Source organism: Dasypus novemcinctus, chromosome 24, assembly GCF_030445035.2.
Source record: "Dasypus novemcinctus isolate mDasNov1 chromosome 24, mDasNov1.1.hap2, whole genome shotgun sequence".
In the NCBI taxonomy this organism is placed as follows: Eukaryota; Metazoa; Chordata; class Mammalia; order Cingulata; family Dasypodidae; genus Dasypus; species Dasypus novemcinctus.
Genome location: NC_080696.1, coordinates 51,328,174 through 51,351,934, shown reverse-complemented (window position 1 = coordinate 51,351,934; position 23,761 = coordinate 51,328,174). Strand labels below are relative to the sequence as shown.

The following is a 23,761-nucleotide window of genomic DNA, read 5'->3' as shown; positions in this document are numbered from 1 at the left end:
CGAGTGTGGTGTGTTAATAGAGAGATGTTGTTTCGGAATTCTGCACAGTGCGCATGATTGTTTTACAAATTTACAACTTCTGTCATAAAAAATATATTTAAAAAATAATAACAGGATGGGTTGGGGGAAAAACACACCAAACGTAAGATGAGAACTATAATTAGTAGTGAGGTTTTGACCACATTCTTTCATAATTTGTAGCAAACGTCTCATGACAATGCAAGGTGTTGGGGGAGGGTTGATGCTTGGAACCCAGGTATGACGTTATATATGTTTGCTTTGTAAGTTCACAACTTTTACTATGCACTTAATTGCTTATGTATGTTCACATATAAATGATATAATAATAATAATAGGGTGAATTGGGAGAAAATACTTTGGTTAGTACTAATATTTTGACAATACTTTTTAATTATTAGCTAAAAAAGTTTAACAACAATGCAAGGTATTGGTGGTAGGGTGAGTTATGAAAGTCCTGTATGATGTTATATATGTCCGGTTTTTAAGTTCACAACTATTACTATACTTATTGTTCATATATGTTTATGTATGAGTGATATACTTCAATAAACTAATTTAAATATATATATATATATATATATATATATTTTAAACCTTAAAGAAAACATACCACAATCTGGAACCTAAAACTCAACTTCAGCAAATCCAATACCCTTCATGCTTTCATCTCATTAAATTTTCTCTCATTTTACACTAATAAAAAAGCACCTGAGAATACTGTCGCATTTAACATGAGAATACACAGTAATCTATCATTACCTCTGAAGAAAGTGGGTTGAGACAAAGCCATGACGATCATTTGTTACAGGATTTCGAAAGAGTTTGCTTTTTGTTTGTGCAGTCACTATAGTTCCATCCGCCAAAGAGAATCGATACACTGGGGTTTCTGCATGGCCATGGATGTAAGCTGTCGGGACAATTATGCCAATACTTAACTGTGATCAGCAAAATTAATCCATACAGGAAAGCAAAGGAATGAAATGCACCTCAAGTATGGTATTTTAAAGATCCCAGTGAAACAATGGATCTGTACCAAGATTATTAACAAGCTAAAGTAAGAATACTCAAGAATCATTTGTCTACTCCCCTATCCCAAAATAACAACTACTTTCATATGAATAGTCAGAGCTTTATATCACAGCAAACAATGACAAACAACATCAAGAGTCAATCCTAAAATTTTTACCTTCTTGATAGTGACGTTTCTGGGACCATGCCTGCCCATCATTAAGACTGAAAAATCTCTGAATACACCTTCGGATTATATCTTCAAAGCCAGGTCTCATGGAGGACCTCAGTGAATTCGTATCTATATTGACAACTTTTCCTATTAACAAGAAAATAAAGACTTAAATCCAAACCATAAGTATTTACAGGTTGTCAACTCAATATTGCAGCACTGAATAAAATAAGACACTTGATCTTTGCTCTATTGACACCAATCCAAATTTCTGGTACATACACAGCTTTTTTCTTTAAGACCATAATCCTGTAAGATGTTCTTACCTCCGAATGTTCTTTCTATATATAATGAGTCTACTACATAGTTCCTTTTACTTTCTGAGTATACTCTGTCCAGATAAGCTAAGACTTCACTTTCATTTAAAGGGAAAAAAATAACAACTACAAATAAAATTGTCGCAAGTTATTTGGTCACTGCAACTCTGAAGCAAGAGAAAATACCTGCTTCAATAACTACCATAGACAGTTCTTTCCATCTGAGAGAAGATTGAATTTTTTACACTTAAAAAGTCTAAAACTCTACATTAACCAAATATTCATTTGCACAATTCTGCAAGTTTCTGTAAACTTTTACTTAACATTAAATACACAAGAGAGACCAAATATACATATTCAAAAACAATAAGAAATTGAAGAAGGATTTATAAAGAGATGTCTAGGCCTTTTTACTATCTGCAGCACCACAGCGATTGGCAAGAATAAGCACCTTACAAAAAGTGGCAAAAGGTGTGTGAGTCAATAAATTGTTGATCCATTTCCTGAGAAAGACTGGAATGATGTGAACTTTGTTAAATGTTAAATATTGGAAAAAGCACCAGTCACAAGGGTTCAAGGAACCAAAATTTCATCTGATATCCTCAAGAGTCATGGTTCTACAGAACAATGATGCTATATTTAGAAAATTCAAAGAATTCCTACTTCTACTGAAGATTGTTCAGGGCAAAAACTTCTTGACAAGTACTTCGTGGCATTTCCTCATGAGAAAATGGGCTCCATGGTCAAAAATTGTCAGTCCATGACTGAAGCTCATGTTGACATCAAAACTACCAATGGTTATCTGTTTCACCTGTTCTGAGGTTTTACTTAAAAAATGAAGCACTCAGGTTTGAGGGACCTCTTACACTCGGCACCAAAGGGTCCGCCAAATCCAGAAGATAATGACATCAAGACCTGAGAGGTGCAGATAAATAACTTTAAAAGAAGTGGTCACATAGATTTCGGGTGCCACTGCAAGAATACAAGCAGACACAGAAGATCACACAGCAAATGGACACAGAAAGCAGACAACTGAGGGAGGAGGGAGAGAAGAGAAATAAATAAAAAATAAATCTTTCAAAACAAAAAGTGGTCAATGGGAGAGGATGAGGCTCAAAAGTTGAGCAGCTGCCTCCCACATCGGAGGTCCCTGGTTCAGTTTCTGATACCTCCTGAAAAAAAAAAAAAAAAACAACAAGCAAAACAAATGATAAGACCAACTAAGGGAAACCGATGTGGCCCAGTGGTTGGGTGCCAGCTTCCCACCTAAGAGGTCCCAGGCTCAATCCCCAAACCCCTGCATCTCAAAAAAAAAGAGAAATGGTCAAAATAAATTGATTCCGTTAGATAAGTAAAATGCTGAAGAACAAGTTTGGATTAGGAAAACTCATGGATCTTCACAGTGAAGGTAGCCCTGAAAAAACTACAGGGGATGAGACAGGCACTAACAATGAATGAAATGATTGATGGGTATAAGAAATTGTCCAATAATCTGTTTAAAATTCACACTTTTAATGCTGACAAATAAAAGGGGGTGGGAGTGGGAACTGGAGAATAGCTAGAGAAAAGAGACAAATGCATTCCAGGAAAAAAGAAACACATCTTCACTGCACACAGATTAGGGATGATCTGCTTTCAACAGTCACCTAAGCTTAGCAGACCTGAGCCACATGGCAAACACAAAATAGCCAACACTCTAGAGGCTAAAAACAGTACTGCACTGAGAGCAACAAACTTCCGATGAAACAAAAGATAGCAACTGGAAGTACACACTATAACTAATAGGTAAAATGGCTCTAAGTTTTAAATTATGTTACTCAGACAAAATATTTCATTATTAAGAAACTCACATTGCTTACTAATAAGTAAAATATTGATGAGATAAATTTTAAAGATGCTACCTCATTAAACTGCTCAGGTAAAGCTTTTTAGTTAGTATCTTCAGTAATAAAATGTAAAATACTATTATTAGGGAGACTGTCAAACTTTAACAGGGCCCAGAGGAAGACCCCACTCTGAAAGGATAAAATAATACCAAAACATTCCTGTCATCATGTTTGCTTTTCTCAAGGTAAATTTTTAAAATTCCAATAAACAGACAGTTAAGAATACAAGAAATTTATCTGGTGCTTTTCTATTCAATCTTTGAAAATCAATCTCAAACAGCCTCATGAGAATTAAATATCTAAGCCTAGCACAAATGTCTGAATGACTATGAAAATAGCTATTTTAACAATAAATTGTAAATAGACAATAAATTATGTATATGTATTATATCATATAACTACAACTATGTTTTGTATTTATTTAAACCTACTCATTTTGTCAGATAATGTACTGTGAGTGCCCACAAGGATGTGTATTGGGAAGCGGATTTGGCCCAGTGGATAGGGCGTCCGTCTACCACATGGGAGGTCCATGGTTCAAATCCCAGGCCTCCTTGACCCGTGTGGAGCTGGCCCACGTGCAATGCTGACGCACGCAAGGAGTGCCCTGCTACACAGGGGTGTCCTCGCACAGGGGAGTCCCATATGCAAGGACTGCGCCCCGTAAGAAGAGTCGCCCAGCACAAAAGAAAAGTTCAGCCTGCCCAGGAATGGCGCCGCACACACGGAGAGCTGACACAACAAGATGATGCAACAAAAAGAAACAGAGATTCCCATGCCTTTGACAACAGAAGTGAACAAAGAAAAACATGCAGCAAATAGACACAGAGAACAGACAACTGGGGCGGGGGGGAGAAGGGGAGAGAAATAAATAAATCTTTAAAAAATAAAAATGAAAAAGAAATAAAACCTTTAAAAAAGAAAAAAGGATGTGTATTACACAGAGTAAAGGGGTACAGGATCTGAAGTCAGGCAGACCCACATGCAAATTCTTTTCTTGTACAAGAAGCTATGATCTGGTATAAGTAACCTAACCTCTCTCTCTCCAAGCCTCTGTTTCTTCAACTAGGAGATAGAGCATGTATGGTAAACCCTTGGCACCACCAGCCAAGGTTTCAGACGATCACCAGAGTGATCCTAAAGCTGAATTATTTAGATAACACTACCATGGCCTTTAATTTCATCAATGTGCCTTGTCAACTGACCACTGGATTAATTCTTCATTCCCATGGTCAAAAATGGCAGACCAAGATTATGGCTCACATGGAAATCAAGAATTACTCCCAGTAATTCTCATTAAATTACTGGATTTTTAAAAACTTATTTCCACACTATAATTTTTTTTAATTAGAGAAAATAAATACTAAATTCTGATCCAAAATACTATTTGGAAAAATATCCAGGTACCTCTATGTTTATTTTTAAATTCATTTAATTGTCAAATAACAACTCAAATACCAAAGGTTTAACTGAACCTAACTTATGGTTGTATAAGGAAAAAAGAAACTAATACATACAAAACATTCAATGTTGTAGGTACAGGCACTTAAATAACAGGGCAAGCTGTAGAATTTTATTAATTTTATAAAAATATATTTATTCACACACACAAACGCACGCACGCACGAAGTCCTTACCTGAAAGATCATGTCTAGTAATGAAGCTCTCAGGGTTCGATGGAAATGCTCTTTCTCCTGTAGTAATGCGTCGTGCCACACATATCATACAGGATTGCAAATCTACCATTAAAAGTTTAACCAAATAAGGATTATATTTAACTTTTCCATATGTCTGTTCAATAGACTCATAAGAACATGAAATTCGGGAAGAAAAGTTACAAAAATGGAAATTACAAAGCAATTAAGTTTGGCTATTTGCTTCATAAACATCACTAACATGTGATGTGTACTTACCTTCCCCTTCCTCCATCATAGCTCGTGGCTGAGAGAGGGCAAAGCATTGCATTGTTTCATATCTCTGGCGCAATTCAGGACTGGTGTTTATGTCTTCCAGAATATCATGTGGTGTTTTCATCAACATACGGCAATTAAATGTATGGCTTTTTTGTCTCTGTGTCTCATTTGTCCAGGCAACTCCATTAACTTGGGAAAACAAATTGAAAGGCAATTCAGTCTTATGACCAATATCAAGGATCTGAGCTATACTTTCTCATTACACATGTCTACCATAGTAATACCTACACTAACATTTCAGTGGCCATATACAAAACATTGAAATAATTTCAACTTCAACAGAAATCTAAGTAACTTGTTGTATATTTTAGCCCCATGAAATGTGTACCAAATTCTAAAGAGACAAAGTCACATTTGAAAATTGTACTAATAAACTACTTGCCTTCCTACACAGTCTGATCACTTGACTTACAAAAAAAAAGATACATTCACATTTCTAAGAAATAGTCATGGAAAGTTAAAAAAAAAAAAAAAAAACTGATTTAAGTAATTCACTCTAGGAGCCTACCTGTAGATTTTGGTAAATTTTTAAGAAAATCCTTTCTGTCTTCTTCATGTAAAATATTGTAGACACTTGTGTTAACGAGGTCCTCTTGCTTATATTGCAAGTATTGTGTGACATTTTCTGACACAAATACAATGTTTCCATCTCGATTCACCACAAACAGGAAACCATCCAATGCCTAAGATGAAATACATTAATACCTGCCTTAGTACAGAGCAGAATATAAAAGTCACCACTCTATTAACATTAGACAATCTGAAAAAAGGCAAATAAGGCCAACATGGAAACTGAACTAGTGTCTGGGATATTTTTGTTTTACTTTTGTTTTTAATTTATGTCTTCTAAAAAGTTTTTAAAAGTAAAAAAACTTTTTAAATCCTTAGGTCTTCTCATTTTTCCATTTGAAAATGAGTCAACCTATAGGAACAACACATACTATTCCTTAATGAGAATTAAGGATTTTAAAAACTTATACACTAAAAAGTAGTTTGAGCAAATCAATTAACCACCCTCCCCAAAAAAAAAAGATGACAAGTGAACTTTATGAAAGCCTTCAGCCCCTGCCTTGAAGTAAGAGAAATATTCTCCAAGCACTACAGGTTAATCAGATCAGATCTATGTAAGGCAACTACCCACAAAATAATGCACATTTAAGTCTAAAAAAATTCCTCAAGGATACAGAACTGTACTGTGCCATATGATCACTGCAACAAAAATGTCCAAAAAGGTTTGAGCTTAAAAAAATGTCCAAATGTTATCTCTGAGAAGTGAAATTATGGCTTACTTTCCCTTCCTGCTTCTTTGTTTCCAAACAAACGCCCCACCCACCCCTTCCCCAGTTCTATTTATTATTTTGTCTATGCCTTCTAACTTTGCCAACTATAATGGGGGGAAGGGGCTGCTGAGTCATGGATCTCACAAATCTCTTGTAAAAGCATTTTACCATCATTTGCAGAATACTCAATTCTCTCACATGACCCCTGAGGGCAGAGCACTGAGCCACAAAGAATTATTCTGGGTCTTGAACCCTAATGGCATATTCCCTGCTGCATTTTAAAGTCGCTTGGGACAAATGTCATCTTATTCCTTCAATTTTCTCCCATTTGGAGTGGGAATGCCAATGCTATGCCTGTCCAACCATTTTATTTTGGAAGCAGATAACCAGATTTCTAATCTCACAGGTTAAAGAGGATAAAGAATTTTGTCCCACGATGAATCATACCCAGAGTCTCACCCATATCTGATTTAGATGATGAGATTTGGGACTTTTTAAGTTGAATATATTTAAATGTTATTTTCTATTTAGAGTTGATGCTGGAAATGGTTAAGATTTTGGGGATAATGAGATGGGGTAGAATGTATTTTGCACACGGGAAGGACATGAATTTGGAGAAGCTAAAGAGCAGACTGCAGTGGGTTGAACTGTGCCCCTAAAAAGTTATATTCAAGCACCTATAAATGTTGATTACACATGGAAAAAGGCTCTTTTTTGCAGATGCAATCAAGCTTAAATGTGGTCATACCAGGTTAAATTAGGTCCTAAACCCCAAGACTGGTATCTATAAGAAAAAGGAGTGGGAAATCTGGATACAGAGACACAGAGCAAGACACACAAGGAAGAAGACCGTGTGATGACAGAGGCAGAAAGTGGGGTGATGAAGCTACCAGTCAAAGAACACCAAGGATTTGCACGTAACCATCAGAAGTGAGAAGATCCTCTGGAAAGAATCAACCTTACCAAAACCTGAATTTTGGATTTCTGGCCTAACTGTAAAAGAATAAAACTTTCATTGTTTTAGGACACCCAATTTGTGGTAATTTGTAATGACAGGCCTACTAATACATTCTCATAGAATGAAACATTTTCTTTTTGCTCTCATCTCCTAACCAAAATCTCACCAAAATTTTTATCATTTAATAACATATCTAAAGTGCAACAAAGTTTACTGGCCTTTGCCTAAAACTTTTATACTTGCCTGAAGTAAAAGTGGTCCTAAGGAGTCTTTATCAATAACTCCTTGTCCTGTAGAAGACACATCAGCTTTCTGAACATCATCGTCACTGGAAATAGCTTTTCCTGAAAAGTCAGAAGGAAGTACAACAAATGGCAATTTTATCAGTTATAGATTAAATCTGTCATCAAATCATTCCAAGGACACACATGCACACATACACACATACACACAGGTACTTACATGCACAGGTATATACACATATACATCATTTCCTGATAAAAAAGAATAATGCTATAATTTTTTAATTAACAAACTTCAGAGTTATAAAGGAGGGCAGAAGATACACTAAATCTCTTTCAATTCTAAATGTATTCTTTGAGAATTTTCTGAAAGGGAACTCCTAACATGCGACAGGGTGAGCGACACTGGCTTTCTTCCAACTCATTGTTACTTGTTTCCTAAAGAACAAAGCTGATCGACTCATTTGTCCATTCCCACATATACTAGCTTCAATTAGTAGTCCCCATCTAAGCAACATGGTGGCAAAGAGGCAAACATAAACATGGTTAACAAATTCTTTTTAAAAAGACCTAAGAGTTTTTCCTAGTTAATATTACCTTGCTCTTTTATTTGACGTATCTGTCTTACTGTTTCCTTTAAAATTGCACATTTATCTGGTTTGACATTAAAATTGTCAATATCACTAAGATTAGCAGATATCAGTTCAGCCAGTTCTTCAATATATTTACTCTCTTGCTCCCGTCTCCACTTTTCACCACTGCAGTTAAGACTAAAAAGGGGAGGGAGGAGGAGGGGAAAAGCCATGAGTACACATATCAGAAAAGAGTTATACAACACCATTAACTTTATATGTAAACAAAACAAATTCAGCCAATGGAAACTATCATAGCACTGCCTTGGAGAAATAAACAACAGAGTAGAAATTCATGCAAATCTAAATTCAATTCCACCTTTTTGTTATAACCCAATGGCCTTGGGCAAAAGTTAGCCTCAGTTTCCTCAACTGGAAAATGGTCTTTATTTCATAGAGATAGTAAAACAAATCAATTTTATACCATGATAGCTGCTTATTATTAATGATATTCTATTCATTATAGAGTTTATACATTTATTTTTCAACTATCAAATCAAAATTCAAATGACACTGAGCATGAAATAATACTAAAAAAAGCTTTGGAGTAACACTAACAGTTTATAAATACTATAAAATACTATTTTTTTCTTAACTTTTAATTTAATTTAGGAAAGATCATTGATGAAACTTTACAAATGCCAAAATATCAATTTATTATTAATTATTACGAACTTATTACATATCTCATATAGGAAAGATTCTTATAATTAGACTTGGTCATCTATTCCTAATTCCTATTTCTTCCATTCAGAAATGCTTTTTACATTATGACAGAATCTTAATATAATATTCTAGCTTCTCTCTGAATCAGCGAAAGAACTTCTAATACATCATATGAATATCCATCTTGTCACTGCACTTACTACAAAGCAAAATCACATTACTTAAGCAAAAATTTTTAAATCTAATCTGAGATTATAAATAATCAGAAATTGAAATGTTATCTTTAAACAACAACAAAAAAAATGGGAAGGGAAGAACAAGGAAAATAAATCACCTACCCTTGTCCTGGAGTATCACAGGGCAATTTGCGTTTTCTTGAATCAGTAGCCAGAGGATCTAAGGAGTTTTCTCCTAATCCACTCATCTTGAATATACATCAGCAACTAATAACTAAAAAAATAAAAACATTATAAAACATCAGTGACTCTATAAAGATATTCTATGATTGAATGACTGCAACTTTAAATTTAGAACAACTTTCCCTAAATTGCTAATTTAGAATATAATTACCATTTATATTAATAATTTTTTATATTCTTTATCATAAATATTCTTCAGACAACCTCAGAATTCATGTTTCAGTTTATTAACACAGAATGTCCAACCCCAAGATAGAAATGTTTCTCTAGTCCTACTAAAATTGTTAACATTTAACATCTCACTAAGAATAAGACATCTCTTTTCTATTCAGTAAGAGATCATCAAATCTCTCACACCATAAAATCCTAAATTTTATTTATATCCAGGTAAGCCCAAATAAGAGGCTTATCTTGCAATTTGGCAAATGTCTGCAAATGACAGAAGTTTAAATTAACCAGACTATTTTCAAAGTTATCACATTTTTTTTTCATTTGGACCATTAATACTTATCTACTATATTTTTCTTCTGTTACTTCAAAGTAAACCTAGATTATATAAGTAACATTGTAAATTCTACTACATTCTGCTTAGAAAATAGATGTAAAGCAATAACACTCCTGGGGAAAAAAAAAATTTAGATCCACACAGTAACAATTGTTTTAACATTAACTGATAGAAAAATAATTATACTCTGCCTAAAGTTTCAGTGATGAAGATAAATGTCGGCTATTTTTGTTGACAAGGATAACAGCTCATAATTTTAAGATATCTACTAAGCCTTCTCTTCCTAAGAATTTTGGGGAGCAGATGTAGCTCAATGGTTGAGCATCTGCCTCTCACATCCAAGGTCCCAGATTCAATGCCCAATGCCTCCTTTTAAAAAAAGAATTTTATTCATCCTAAATTCTTGTTTAGGAGAAGACAATTCACTGTTCTACAGAAGACTAAGTCAACCAAAAAAATACAGACATTCTGAACTATTTTTTTGTAAATGTTAACAAGCATCTGACATTCCATCTAAACTTCACAGAAAAAGCATATTTTGAATGAAATTAATTTCCACTAGGTGGCACAATTCTACCAGGGAGAGAAATTAATTAAAATAATGCAAAATTCACACTAAGATGTTAATCAAACTTAAAATCTGTAGCATTTTTTTAAAAACTCAAAATCACTATCATTGATCAAGACTTCAGATTACATCATCTTTACAAATAGCCTTTATGAATTAAATCCCAACAAAATTTTGATTCTAATTTTACTAATAAAATATGAAGACTGAAAAGCTGAGATGTTTTGAATTTAAAGATTTGGTGTTTTTTCTCTATGACACAATCTAAGTATTGTATTTAATTGTCATTTCCCTAATGTCTACTGCTGACATTATTGAACCAACTGAGGAAATACGGACAATAGATAAGAGCATTTTATCATTGACATTATTGAATCAACTGAGAGAACTGGAATGCAGACAATAGATAAAAGCATTTTATCATTAAATTTACTTAGATTGTGGTCTATCCTGTGGATATTTAAGAGACTAACCCTATGCTTAGTACTTAGGGCTACAAGGCCATGATAAATGCAAATGACCCTCCAGTCGTTCAGAAATATATATGACAGACAGAGAAAGGGAAGGTAGAGTAGGGAAAAGGAACGGAAGGGGGAGGGAAGGGAGAAAAGAAATGAGGAAGAGAGGCCACAAATGAGGAAGGGAGTGGGATAAAATGTTGGCAATGGGCGAGTCTTTGGGGGAAAAAATATAAATGTTCTTTGTACTATTGTTTTTCTTGTAATTTTGCTGTGTTTAAAATTATTTCTAAATTTTAAAAAATTATGTTGTTTCAATTTTCATATTTAAAAAGAACAATTCTTTACGTACACAAGGAGAATAATTTTAGCCAAGTCTCAACACATTTGGTTTTATATTTGTTTTATTCAAAGGTTATTTTTTTAATGAATAACATTTCTCTTAAAATTTTAAAGATAAAATTTATTCAACTATCAGATAGTGCAGTGTTACTTTGCTTTAAATATAAGCAGAATCCCCAATGCAACATAAGGTACCTAGTGCATAATAAGTGGTCAATAGTATTTGATAAATAAGCAAAACACCAAATGTGTTAAATATCAGACACTCAAATATTTCCTAAACACAAATTATTTCCCTGCAATAGCTATCAAAAGTTATTATAGGCCCAACAAGTTAATAAGGGGAAAAGTGAACCCAATAATTGTAAGAGGAAGAGTCAACCTATTAAGTGTACTTTAGAATGTCTTTCATTCTATCTATATAATTTAATGTAATCCTGTCTCACTTTAAACTTTTGTATTTTTACTTCTATGATTGATATAGGATGTCACTATAATGAATTTTGGGGGTCTAAGTTACATCAGCACAGAAATAAGAATCTCTTAGCATGGAAGAAAATAATTGCAATTTCAGTCAAAACCAGACATGCATACATGTCATTTGTGTCCAATGTTTACAAGGCATAGAGAAATCTATACATAGCTGCATATGTCCATAAACACATATGGCTCTTCTTGATCTGGCAGAGCAAAATAAGTTGTATGTGCTTATACAATTATGAGCCTCCATGCTACTACTAAGGGACTCTACTACTAAATCTCCAACTTTACTATTTTTTACAGAGTTTCATAACCCTAGTAAAAGTAATTATCCAGAAATTTGCTACTGAAACTTCCAGTTAAATTTAAAACCACGGTAACAGTGCTTAAACAAACATGATGATATAACTATTAATATTTAAGATAAAAAGTACTTCTACTTTGTTTTATTTACAAACGGGTTTCCTAGAGTTTTTCTCTAATTCTTACTTATATAAGGACAATCCTTGGAACCCTATCTATGATACAATGCCTAAAATGCTACAGTGTCCATAGAGTAAATTACAAACTACTGTACAGAAATCAAAATACAGCAAATACATTCTCCTAAACTTTATTAGGCTACAGATTTTCAAACTTAAAAAATGAAAAATAAGTATTTCTGCACCTAAAAACAAGTTTCACCATATGCAATAACATACTAATTCCTGAACACAAATGTTTATGACAAAGTACTTTATGTACAGTTTTATACTTGGTATTAATCATAATTTTTATGGAATATAATAAACATTTAAAATGCAAATAGCATTTATTTTACTTGCAGGGCCTAGTGTCTGCTTCTCACTGGCAGAGCCAGACCCAATCTACATACAGGGAAGATATATAATCTAGTTTGGTAAATTGCTCTTATTGAAGTATAAAAGGTAGACCATTTTCAGTTAGTAGCAAAGAATTAAAATGGGAGAAAGGAAGGTGGCAGGTACCAGGCCTATGAAGAGACTTTATACCTCAATGAAAACTATGGGAAAGAAACTCAGATCTGTAATCACATAAAATTTTTATATCTTTAATTAAAACACATCTAGTATAGAGGATACATGGAAGTGGGAAAATCCACGTTCAAAAGGGAAATAATATAGCATAAGAATCTATTAATATTGAGCCCCTTCTAAATTCTGACTCCCTACAATTAAAGATTACAACCCATACAGGTGAGTAAATAATTAGGACCAAAATATAAACCTGTCCTCAAAGTAATACGTGCTCCTGAAATCATATCAGAAATGCAATAGTGAAGGGCATCTGTATCTTTTCAAGTTTCTAGTGAAGAGATGTTACCCAATTTATTGTTATAAAATATTGCACCTGCAGATAAAACACAGTCTAATCACAGAAGCCTTGTAAAGCCACACCACAGCATAGAAAAGTACTAAAGTAGAATTTTTCACTGCATCAGAATTCAAAGACCCAATAGATAGTCAATTTTTCAATGTAGCAAACTCTAACATCCAGATCCTTAAGTCAAATTTACAACTATTTTCCTTGTCTAAAATATTTCTACTGAAGAGTTCGATGATATACATGTCTTAATATGACAATATATACTTTAAGCTAAAACAAGAGAGTCTATGCAATTACTTCAAATACAGAAGAATATCAATTGAGAATACTTTCCAGTGCTATCAAAATCTAGCACTACCTATTTCTATATATTATTTGGAAAAGCCAGAAGCAAGTCCATAAAAAATTTAAAATGCACAAGAATCTTAGTTGGACAGAATTTTTCTGTAAACACTATAGGCTTTTCTATACAGAACAACCTAATTATGGTACAAGTTTAAGCTTAAATATCCATGGCATATAATAAACTGTTAGAAAATGAACATTCCTGAACTCTAACTGAGGCTAAAAAGCTACAAAGGATTATACTGCCAGCTCAAAAAGGCCATGAAAATTTTGGTATATGGCTTAGATGCAGTAACCAGCTTTCTTTTACTTACAGTCAAGAGAGAAAGAAAAAGCTTGATTATACACAGCAAGTTTAGACACATGGGCAAAGATACAGGAAGTATTCCCTATCCAAAAGGAAAAGTAATAAATCAATAACACCAGTGTCCTTTAGACAAGCGAGAAGTTATTTGAGGGGCCTAAGAAAAGTCATACGGTGCCAAAATAGGGAAAAGATAGGTTATCCACGTAATCTAAATTGGTAGAGAGACCAATTAAAATATTTTACTTTTTCTAAATTAATAAGGAATGGGAGTAACTTTTGTGGGAGTTTAGTGATGGGTATTTCATATATACTGTATAACTTCTCCCCACCCTGAGACAAGGGGAAAAAAAAATTATAGGGTTGAATCATATCACCTCCAAACAGTTAGCCAGAAAATTTGTCAGTATACCAGATCATCAGTGAGGATACTGACACAGTGAGACATTCAGGGCTTGGGGGTATGCAGTATGATATCAGGGGCAGAGGAAAGGAGTTATTCAAACTCAGCAGGTTAATACTAACGCTGCTATTCCCCTCAAGCTTCTAAAAAGTAACTACTACTCTACAAATCACTGGATAAACTGCCGTGTGTGGTAGTCTAATATTACCCATGCCACTTATTTACACTTGAGATGAAAAGTGTGTGGCTCACCTGGGAAGAAGAAAATTTGAAATCAGAAAAGCACAAACTAAAAACAAAAATTAAAATTAAAAAAAAAAAAACACTAATATATCCTAAAATTAAAGTGTTGGGTATTTTTATTCTTGGGTTTTCTAATATTAAATGCTAGGGCCAAGAACTTTGACTAACCACCAGTTATTTAGTTTATCTGTCAGGTTTGTTTCCCTGACTTGTACAGGTATGACTAAACACACTAATTTGAGAGTATTTCTGCCTGTCTCTTGAGAATCACAGTAACTTAAGGAAATTTTTCAAACAGTTATGGATTTGAATTGATTTACTGAAAACTACTTTATGTGAACCAGACAGAAATATAATGTGTGTGTGTTTGGGGGGCTGAAGGGGAACACAGAAGAAACAAGCCCACAAACACTGAAATACTATGTAAGCTTCCAGATAACTCTTCCTATAAATGCCTCCTATCTTTATGTTTCTATGCAAAGCTGGCAGGGAGGGTAAGAGCCCAGAGGAGAAGGAAGGGAGAAAGAAGAAGGAAGAGATGAGGAGGAGGGAAAGAAAAAGGAGGAAAGTTTTAAGTGAAAAAAGGCAGCAATGTGCTTTTGTTTTGCTCCTGATATTCGTTATATTTAATAGGATAAAGTATACCTAATGCAATTCATTTCTCAGTTTAACCCCATTTCAGCCCACTTACATGTCCAGACCACTTTAGGCCCAGGAAGTAGAGATGAATGGCACCACAATCTGCTAGAACTCTCAGGCTAGCAGAAGAATAATTAAGTGTTAAAATAAAGGCAGTATATAAAGTGTCATGGGAAAATAGCTGATAGTAAATCCTCCAGCCAACAATTGCTTTGTTTTGTTTTTCAGTATTTATTTATTTCCCCCCTCCCTTCATTGTCGCCTCTCTGTCCATTTGCTGTGCATTCTTCTATGCCTGCTTGTCTTCTCTTTAGGCAGCACTGGGAACTGATGCTGGGACCTTCCAGAGTGGAAGAGAGGTGCTCAATCTCTTGCATCACCTCAGCTCTCTTGTCTGCTGCATCTCTTATTATCTCTCCTCTGTGTCTCTTTTTTGTTGCATCATCTTGCTGCACCAGCTCTCTGCTTGGGCCAGCTTGCTGCACTGGCCAGCACTCCACTCAGGCCAGTTCGCCATGCAGGCCAGCACTCCGCTCAGGCCAGTTCGCCATGTGGGCCAGCTCACCGTGCAGGCCAGCCTTCCAATAGGAGGCCCAGGATCAAACAATGCACCTCCCATATGGCAGATGGGAACCGAAATGCTTGAACCACATCCACGTACCCTACAATCATTTTTTAAGAAGAGAATAAACACAATACCTTAGTGGAGACATACACCCAAAAATGGTATCATCTCGGGGATCCTGGTAATTTCCCTTCCTCTATCTTTAGTTAGAGGAACGCCAGCCAATTTGCAAATAGTTACCAAGGAGAAGTAAAATATCCCATTTTTAATACATAAATTAAACCAAAAAAGCATCTGAAAATATAAATTATTTTATCCACAATGTCTCATTCTCTCTTCTCCCTTTATTATGTCTTGCGTTTTCACAATCAACAGGCTGATCCCAATGTTTCTTCACATTTATACTGCAATTTAAACCTGATGTAGCTGAATTAAAACACAAATTCCCCAGAGATTCTAGTACCTGAACTGGCCATACCGATGAGCCAAAGAAGGTGTTAAGTTGCAACTGGAACCTTGTTGCCAAAAGACTTCTCAACCTCTACATGAGCAAAGACTTGGAAGTTCACACATATACAATATGCAGAAGGAATTAAGCAAACCAATTCCATCTAAATCAAATTACCCTCTCTTGACGGCATACTATCTAGTTAATTCTTCAGTTGTTTAAAACTTACTCCTATGATTTAATATATTTAACTCTATCACACATACAAGAACAGATCAAAATCTGAATTGAGTCATTTTAAATGACATCAGCCATAATTGCTCATCACCACCACCAATCACCAACTTATACTAAAAGAATTTTTGACAAAGGATGATAATAAATATTTCCTATTTTGTTTTTAACTTTTTATGATAAATTTCTTTGTACATCTTCTCTGCATCCTCTGCAATTTGGAGAAGTCCTACTAACCCATCCTTCAAGATCAAGCCCAAGTGTCATTTTGGTTGAAACCATTCCTATTCCCTTCTTTATCCTAATGCATTTTTCATAACTCTACTAGAATATTTCATAGATGTCACTGTACTTCTGTTACTTTTCTGTCTCCACTTTCTACACTGTAATCTCTAAACCACTTTAATCAATAAAAAGACAATGGACCTTTTTGGGGGATCAAACTTAAGGGCTAAATCTCAATTTTATCATTCACTAAAAGGTAAGTAATTATCAGCTGTAAAAACTGGGCATAATCATACCTCATTTATCCATGTTTGTTGTAAGAAAAGCAATATACAGCAGGGAAATGGAGTAGAGAATAATGGTGACTCCTCCAAGGTACAATACTGAGAACAAAGATGTAGGTTCAGCAACACTAATTTTGTTCTCATTTGAAAAACAAATAGCTACAAATATCCCATATGGTCCCCAACTAAAAAGATTCAGACAAATAGCAAATCAATAAGAATTATTCATGCTATCCTAAACTTACAGACAGCTGACTGGAATTCAAAACATTTTCCTATTGTAACAGTACAGTGAATGGTAGTTAGTAGCTAAAGTGCAGCCATGAAAATATAATGAAACAAAAATACTGTGTTAAAGCTGGGTATGTGTCAAAAGCTGAGGTGCTTGAAAACAGCTGATTTGATTAATTCAGCTCTGTTCTGGAGAGGATTTCCCCACATACAGACCAAGCTATTTCAAAAGCCAAATGGATGTTGAGGCTGTCCTGTTTTTTTTTTTTCGGTTTGTGGTTGTTGTTGTTGTTGTTGAACAACTAACTGTTGTAAAGGTTATTTAATAAATGCACCTGTTTCCAGTTTTTAAAAAAATACTGTCTTAAATGTCTGTGTTCATAAAATAAGTTTAAGGAAAGTAGGTACTTTTTTAGAATATTCTGAAGAGGACATCTAAGTACCCTGAAATAGGTACTCATATAGTACAGAGTGCTGGTTCTTTTCTTTTTTTTTTTAACATCAAAAGTATTATTTATACCTAAGGGTTTCCCTTAACACACAATGAAAATAAAAGAGGCGGTGACAGAGAAGAAGAAGAGAGAAACAAAAAGGTTTTAGCCCCCTGGAGGTAACTGGTAAAAGGCTGGGTGAGAAATAAGGAGTAGGGAGTTAGAGGGTATGTACATAGCAGAAATGAAATGTGATATACATTTAATTAATAAAAAATTAAAAGTAAAGGGAATATGATTACAGTATGTGCCCTATTCTCTCCTAATCCATCCTTTCAACCTGCCCCATAAAAAGAAAGGAAAATATTAAGGAGATACGGTAAAACTTAGAGTTGACAACATTAGCCACCTGGTAACCAATTGGTTCAAAGCAGTCAGAATGTTAAATGAAGTGGCAATGAGCAAGCAACAGAGAGGGAATGGTAACAAAAAGTCAGATGAAAGACAGATATGCCTAAACTGGAGTGCCTGCAGAGTAATAAAGTAGCAAGACACTTCACCCCATAACACTGAAGTTAGGATGCCCACTAGTATGGAAACCATAAGGAAGCTACAATAGGTTTACCTATGACACTGGACAACACAAAAATTAACAATGTGAAAATATAAAGCTGAAAAAACACTTTGAATTAATTTTTCAAAGAAAAGGTACTAAAGGTAGACCTGTAAGATGTTATCAAGGGAAAAACACATTTTAGCTAGATTTTCTTCTCTGTAAAGCAAACTGGGTTGGAGCCAGATAATCTAAATTCTACCAACACAACATGGCAAGTCTGACTCATAAAACTTTCTGAGGGCTCCTCTTCTTTACTGCAGATTATTAATCTGTGGTTGAATCCTTGCTGTTTCATTCTTCCCCTGCACGCCCACCCTGACTTCATACACTAATAATATTCCATATTACCACTCCATCCATAGTTTAAATAACTTTAAAATTTTAAAACAATCATTTTACTAATGTCTCCATTACCCTACAAACTGTATGTCTAATAAGAGAATTTATCTCTTTAATCTCTAAAATCAATATCCATGTGAGGATGACAATAATACAAATATGTATCAAAAAGTCCAAAACCAAAAATCAAAACATTCTTTTATCATTTACTTTATAGAACATCATTTACTTTTTTTTTTAAAGGAGGTACCAGAGATAAATCCAGGACCTCATACATGGCAAGCAGGCACTCAACCACTTGAGCTACATCCACTCCCAAATATCATTTACTTTTTTAACATCACTAGGGTAGCACTGGTAGAAAAACTAAAATGTATAGAGCCCACGCTGTATAATAACTTTTAATGCCTCTTCATCTCTTGCCCCTCCCCCACCACAGCTACTATATATGGAGCTAAAGATCTGTACCTAGGTCACTACTCAGTCCTAACAAGAAGTCCTTCCTGTTTCATTTGATTCCAAAAGAAAAATCTGTAGCAAGCAAGAAGAAAAAATACTGAGGAAAAGAGTATTACTTAAATAATTTAAAACAAAGCTTAGTTTCTGTTCCTGTTATTCAAAGTCAGTTTCATGAGTCATGATTTAAGGACATGATTTCTGTACTTCACAAAACCCTGCCTATGCATGTCTAGAAAATGAAGCTAAAGAACTTATTTTGGTGAACCCAGAAATAGAACATAAAGCAATGAATGGATGAGTCCATGAACCTGCTGGGATCCAGGACTAAAAAGGTAATCTAGAAATCAAATCTTACAAAGATAAAAATATCAAAAGCAAGGCTCATGGGAATTAGACCAAAAAAAATTCCTAAAGGAAGATGAAAAAAGCTATAATCAATAGCTATAGTTACTAATAATATCAAACTGGTACCTGAAATACAGAAGTAAGAAAACATTCTATATACAAAAACCTGTGGCTACAATAATATTATATAATAAGAAGACTGGACCTGGACTAAAGGTATGATAGAAATGGATAAAGAAAAATAAAATAGAGCTGGGGGTGCCAGGGATATGGAAGGGATGGAGGACACCAAAAGAGAAAGAAAAAATAGATATTCCATTCAAGATGCAAACTATAAACTAAAATTCCAAATTATATCTAAAAATAAAACTGAGAAAGATAGCTAAGAAATTCATATCAGATGAATTCATACCACCCAATAAAATTAAATCATGAAATGAGTTTAAAAGAATCTGTTTATGATTCAAAAAGAACTGAGAGCCATGAAAAAAGAAAATATGAAACAAAAACAGAATTAAGAATAAAAGACCCTTGTAAATGGCAGTATTAAATGTTCTAGGAGCATGATATAAATACAGCCTAAACTCCAGTGTTCAGAAAATGGATATATGCATGGATGGATGGATGGATGGGTGGGTGGGTGGGTGGGTGGACAGGCAAGGAAGTAAACAGGCAGAAAGGGAACGATAAGGCAAATGTGGCAAAATGTTAAAACTAGTGGATCTGGGTATCTGGGGGATAGTGATATGCTGGAATACATATTACTTTTCTAACTGTCCTATAAGTTTGAAAATATTTCAAAAGTAAAACAAAAAAAAAAGCAAAGGAACCATCATCTTGCAGAAAAACTAAAATTAAAACCTTCTCGATTATAAAAATGTTAGCTCTTTAGTTTTCTCTTAATTGAAAAGTGTTGTATCTATTCTCCCGAAGTAATTAAAGCAAACTTTGTGTCCTAATTCACTGGGTGTCTTTGCTATTAAAATTTAGTGTTTTTCTTGCTAGAAAAATAAAACGGGCATTAAAAAATTGATAATAAATCTTCATAAATTATAAAAAATATTAAAAGGAAAAAAAAAAGCAGTATCGCTCAGTATTTGAGCACCCAATATCCAAACTCTGAATTGACTGGTTAGTATGGGATACTTGTCTAAAACAAAAACTCAACAAACAGGGTTACTTCCAAGACTGGAGATAATAAACACGTATGTGCACGTACACACACAATTAGTGAACTGAAGAAAACTGATTAATACAACCAGGATGCAGAAGAGTGAGGTAAGTAGACCAAAGGCACGCAGACTTCAGAGATGATCTGAGCTCCAGCAGAATCTTACCAAATTAACAACTGTAAAGATCAATTTCCTATTTTCTAAAATAGAGAAACCTTTAAAGGATTTTTGAAAGAATTCAAAACCAAATGCAAGAGAGAGCACAGTGCCTGCTAGCAAATGGTAGGCTCTAGGAAAATGGCTCCCTCAAGAACCCTAAAATTTACAGACAGAATCAAGGTTATGTTTTAAAACACATATACACGCAGAATTTCCCTCTGTAACTATGTCTAAAACCCAGATAAATTCAGGAAACAACATACTTGTGCGTTTTCTAAATCTCACAGTAGCTGGATACCTTAAGCAAACTAAATCTTGGTAATTAAGAGAGGATTAAAGAGAGGTCTTTGAAAACCACTAAATTATCAAAGATGGTGAAATCTAAAAGTTTAAAAACTTTGGGTACCCATCTTCAACTGCTGTTATGTAAACACTTCAAGTACCTTATTGAAATCTCTGCTAAGAAACAAAGTGATTACATTTCTCAATCAAAATATTTGTGGAAACAGTGCATCTTATTCAAAAGGGGCCCCAGGATTAGAAGTGACTAGGGGCAGCTCCTTCTTTGAAAATCAAGTTCATTATTGATTGTTCTGCAAAAACAAATTTTAATGTAAAGACTGGCAATTTAACTTTAAATTTACAATTCCATTCACTAGTCATCATTTTTAATGAAATTGTTTCCTTTTCAACTGCCACAAGGAAATGGAAAGGAACTCAGGCTTCTTAAATTTCAAATGGAAGTGGGAAAGAACTATTTATGTAATTCAATGGCAACAATTTATATGGCACCTTCACACAACAGAACGGGCTTATCAAAGCCTACATAAAGACTCTCTCAAGGCAAAAATAAATAAACTTCAACTTCCTTTCCAGGGACTGGGAATCAAAGCCTTATACGAGTGAATCACATCTGGAAATGAAAAGACAGTAGGATTACAGCTGCACAAGGCCAATTATCTTTTGAAGCCAAGCCATGTCTCCTGTTAACTGGCAGCAAGTCAGAGTGTTCTATCAATATATACGATAGTTGTGGTATCTAAAACCCATAACAACCATAAAAGGTATTATTTTAATTAACAAGTTTGCCAATACATTAACTTTGCAAAGTTTTATTCTAGAATTCTTTTTAAATTGTTATCAAACTCTAAATTTAAATAGGATTTTAAAAGACTAAGAAACCAAGACTAACAATCATGCAATTCCAACTCTATTTAGGTCATCTTGCAATAAAATAAAATAATTAGCCTTATAAGTATTTTTTTCAAACAAAATAGCAATATACCAGTAGTTAGAAAAAAAAAATTTCTATAACTCAGTTTTCTACATTAAGGCCAAATTTATGATAGGGGTAGGAGAATGAAAGAATGAATGAAATGCCAATTCACACACCATCATGTTACAAGAATGCTATGGGGAATTTCTTAAATTTTTTACTTGTAATACCTTAAAAATTCTCTGAAAGATAAAATTTATTGAAAATAAATTAAATATCCTAACATTGTTGCTCTTTGGATGTTATCCACATAGTACAAGTTTAATATATGCAGGTCATTAAAGCGTTATACTAAGTTTTTTCAGTTAGTAACAGGCTGTTGATGGGAAAAAATACTTAGATTCATATGTTGAACATATGTAGACATGCAAAGCTTTCAAAGTTGCTTTTAAATGTAAAAATGTGCAAGACTCCTGTTATCCTTGATAAATGTCAGTTGTCATGCACTCAAGTCCAATATATGCTATCTTTCACAAAGCAGAGACCAAGAAAAGGCAATTTTGAAACCATCAGCTAAATATAATGCTTATACAGAACAAAATCTATTCAAGGTCAGAAGTTTAAAAGTTTTCCAATATCAACTTCTAAATATAAGGCTTTATAGATTAAATATTACACAGATTCAAAAACATTAAAATTTTTAGAAACAAAGAATCCTAAGAAAGTAATATACTGCAAGAGTCTTACACATGAGACAGAGCCACTTAGTGATCTAAACAGTACAGTTTATAAAGAAATTCACTTTTTAGGTAGTTGAGCTGATACTCATGCCTGTGATATATATATATATTTTTTTTTTTTTTTAAGATTTATTTCTTAATTACATTACAAAATTAAGTACTACAAGAGCTATATTATTATTGGTCTTGCGATTTTTTTTTTAATGCCTATACTTTTCCAAGTCAGTAAAATTGTCCTTTTAAGAACCCTGAATGTGAGAAATGATTAAAGTCTTATCTCCACACATTTTCACCAAAACCAGAAAAATGGTGATTGGGTCAATATAGGAGTTTAGATAATTCATGTTCATATCAAAGATGAATTGTACAATTTCAGCAGTTTTCCCCACGTATTTTGAATGCTTCATTGTAAACCACCTTAACCTTTGGTCTTTGACTTTAATAATAAAACACAACTATCAACAGGAATTTTCTATTAAAAGCATCCTTATATAGTATGTAAACTATAGTTTTAAAAATTTGCCTTTTAATGTAAATTGCTATATGATCAACATTAAATTGAAACTAGGTTTTAAAAACTACAAATGCATTAATTTTTCTCCTACATATCACAAAAATAACTTACCACCACATTTTAAATATAATTCATCACTGGTCAACAGTCTTCTTTCCATAAAAGAGACACTTAAAGGTTTAAAACCAAAAAGAAAAAAAAGGGGTCTAGGAAAATATTAATAAATAGTCAGATCATGACAAGTAAAGTAAGTTGTGTTTGGCTTTTGCAATTATAACCACAAAACTGGATTAGCCCTAAATAGTAGATCCACTGAAATTATGGCTTTCTTGGCAAGTTATTTTTTTTAATTGTACCCATCAACTTAAGAGCAAAATCTGATTTCTGAAGGGACTGCTGCAAAATATCCATAAGCTTCTCACAAGCATCTAACAGACAAATAGCAAAGTGCAGATGGGTATGGGCATGACTTTGAAATAATGTTAATTTTTTTATATTAAAGTATTTCCAATATAAAGTTGCTTGGCACATAAAAAATAAATAGTGCTAGAATTTATTAATCATATAACCATGTAATT

At 33.8% G+C, this 23,761-nt stretch overlaps 1 protein-coding gene across 4 annotated transcripts in view; it reads right to left on the bottom strand.

The window, feature by feature from the left end:
• The window catches only part of NCOA3 (nuclear receptor coactivator 3), a 142,689-nt gene that overhangs the window by 26,364 nt on the left and 92,564 nt on the right, over window positions 1–23,761 (bottom strand). For all 4 annotated transcript variants that reach the window (XM_058287198.2, XM_058287199.2, XM_004469929.4 and 1 more), the window contains 8 exons: window positions 9,494–9,605; window positions 8,455–8,627; window positions 7,859–7,959; window positions 5,886–6,060; window positions 5,318–5,506; window positions 5,042–5,143; window positions 1,208–1,348; window positions 781–928 (listed from right to left, as the gene is read on the bottom strand). In XM_058287198.2, coding sequence (XP_058143181.1) covers window positions 781–928; window positions 1,208–1,348; window positions 5,042–5,143; window positions 5,318–5,506; window positions 5,886–6,060; window positions 7,859–7,959; window positions 8,455–8,627; window positions 9,494–9,579 — 1,115 coding nt within the window. In that variant the 5' untranslated portion in view covers window positions 9,580–9,605. The remainder of the gene's footprint in view (window positions 1–780; window positions 929–1,207; window positions 1,349–5,041; window positions 5,144–5,317; window positions 5,507–5,885; window positions 6,061–7,858; window positions 7,960–8,454; window positions 8,628–9,493; window positions 9,606–23,761) is intronic.